General features: G+C 47.7%; 2 protein-coding genes across 2 annotated transcripts; both read left to right on the forward strand.

The window, feature by feature from the left end:
- Nucleotides 1-3: 3 nt before the first annotated feature.
- Nucleotides 4-1,243, forward strand: LOC123965296 (histone H4-like; the record flags this gene model as incomplete). Its single annotated transcript, XM_046041858.1, has 2 exons — nt 4-493; nt 600-1,243. A coding segment is annotated over one exon (273 nt), but the record flags the coding sequence as incomplete, so codon positions are not given.
- A 682-nt stretch (nt 1,244-1,925) lies between these two features.
- LOC123965295 (histone H2B 1/2-like) lies at nt 1,926-2,305 on the forward strand (the record flags this gene model as incomplete). The annotated part of the gene is made up of 1 exon (XM_046041857.1): nt 1,926-2,305. A coding segment is annotated over exon 1 (343 nt), but the record flags the coding sequence as incomplete, so codon positions are not given.
- Between the last annotated feature and the right edge of the window lie 3 nt (nt 2,306-2,308).

The following is a 2,308-nucleotide window of genomic DNA, read 5'->3' on the forward strand; positions in this document are numbered from 1 at the left end:
AAAGGAGGCGCTAAGCGTCACCGTAAAGTGCTCCGTGATAACATCCAGGGAATCACCAAACCCGCCATCCGCCGTCTGGCTCGCCGCGGCGGAGTGAAGCGGATCTCCGGTCTGATCTACGAGGAGACCCGCGGGGTGCTCAAGGTCTTCCTGGAGAACGTGATCCGCGACGCCGTCACCTACACCGAGCACGCCAAGAGGAAGACCGTCACCGCCATGGACGTGGTGTACGCTCTGAAGAGGCAGGGCCGCACCCTGTACGGCTTCGGAGGCTAGACCCGGTCCAGACCCGCTGAAACACAAAGGCCCTTTTAAGGGCCACACATCTCATCTAAAGTCTGTCCTGGTGTGAGCTGTTAAACTGAAACATGTTACTGCAGGTTAAATCTGGCTTCTCAAGATGTTCCACAAAGTGGGGATGAAAATACCAAAGTCTTAAATGGAAAGAAGAAACAAAAAGCTAAATGAGTTCAACTCTTTATGGAAACACTGGGTACAAAATCATTTCCTTACAGGTTAAATAGTTCAACATACTAAAGCTGAACTCTTCACCAGGTGTGTTGGTGTTAAAATTAATCTGGTGACCTTCATCTGTGCAGGTGAACACTGCAGACCTCCCACCATCAACACTGCAGACCTCCCACCATCATCACTGCAGACCTCCCACCATCATCACCGCAGACCTCCCACCACCATCACTGCAGACCTCCCACCACCATCACTGCAGACCTCCCACCATCAACACTGCAGACCTCCCACCATCAACACTGCAGACCTCCCACCACCATCAACACTGCAGACCTCCCACCACCATCACCGCAGACCTCCCACCACCATCACCGCAGACCTCCCACCACCATCACTGCAGACCTCCCACCATCATCACTGCAGACCTCCCACCACCATCACTGCAGACCTCCCACCATCAACACTGCAGACCTCCCACCATCATCACTGCAGACCTCCCACCATCATCACTGCAGACCTCCCACCATCATCACTGCAGACCTCCCACCATCATCACTGCAGACCTCCCACCATCATCACTGCAGACCTCCCACCATCATCACTGCAGCAGCGACGTGTTTAATATTGACTCAGCGAGCTGTTCTTGGACACTGTTTTAAATTACATCAGTTTACAACCACTTTATTTAATTATAGTACAGTTACACCTCTTACTGTTAATGACACGCATCTACACACAAAGCAATTCAATGGTAAATTAAAATGTTTATTTTTGAGTTGGCTAAAAGGTCATTATGTTGGACACTTCTACAGAATATCTATTGTAACCCACTTATATCCTAACTTCACATCTTGCTCCTTGTATGAACGTATCAGTACTGAATTACAGTGTGAGCCTCAATCTGAAGCGTCACCACAGTGAATATGATCAATATTAGAATTACAGCCCAGCAAACTCTTTCAGGGACACATTGTGAAACTTGAGCACCTTTTTCTGATGCTCACTTCATATCAGAGGTTAAAACTACATTTATTTGAGATCTTTATTAATAGTTACTCAGGTATAAATAGTTTTGTTATAATTTAAACCTCCCAACAGTTTTTACAAGTAGAGCTGAAATGATTGGCTGTTTGACTATATTTAGGTCAAACTTTTCATCTTAAACTTCTCACATGTGAGAATTTGCTGCCTTTTTCTTTATTTTAGTTATTTTTGAGGTTTTGACTCTTGGTTGGACATGAAGCTTTGTGGCATTTCTTACTATTTTCAGAATTTTTACAAACCAAACAACCAGATTAATAAAAATAATTGCTGTTTGCAGCCGATACGGAATATTTCAAAATGAGTTTGTGGCGCATGCTCAGTCTCGTTTAAATCTCAGCCAATCCTGTACGAGGAACAGCGCAGTCTCATTTACATCAAGCGCATATAAACGTGCCGCCTCAGCGGTTGAGACTCATTCGTTGAAGACTGTTTCACACGAAGTTAACAAAGATGCCTGATCCGGTTAAGGCTCCGAAGAAGGGCTCAAAGAAAGCCGTCTCTAAGAGCGTCTCCAAGACCGGCAAGAAGAAGAGGAAGACCAGGAAGGAGAGCTACGCCATCTACGTGTACAAGGTCCTGAAGCAGGTCCACCCCGACACCGGCATCTCGTCCAAGGCCATGCTGATCATGAACTCGTTCGTGAGCGACATCTTTGAGCGCATCGCCGGCGAGTCCTCCCGTCTGGCTCACTACAACAAGCGCTCCACCATCACCTCCAGGGAGATCCAGACCGCCGTCCGCCTGCTGCTGCCCGGTGAGCTGGCCAAGCACGCCGTGTCTGAAGGCACCAAGGCCG

This window comes from Micropterus dolomieu, unplaced genomic scaffold (genome assembly GCF_021292245.1).
Source record: "Micropterus dolomieu isolate WLL.071019.BEF.003 ecotype Adirondacks unplaced genomic scaffold, ASM2129224v1 contig_9095, whole genome shotgun sequence".
NCBI classification, from domain to species: domain Eukaryota; kingdom Metazoa; phylum Chordata; class Actinopteri; order Centrarchiformes; family Centrarchidae; genus Micropterus; species Micropterus dolomieu.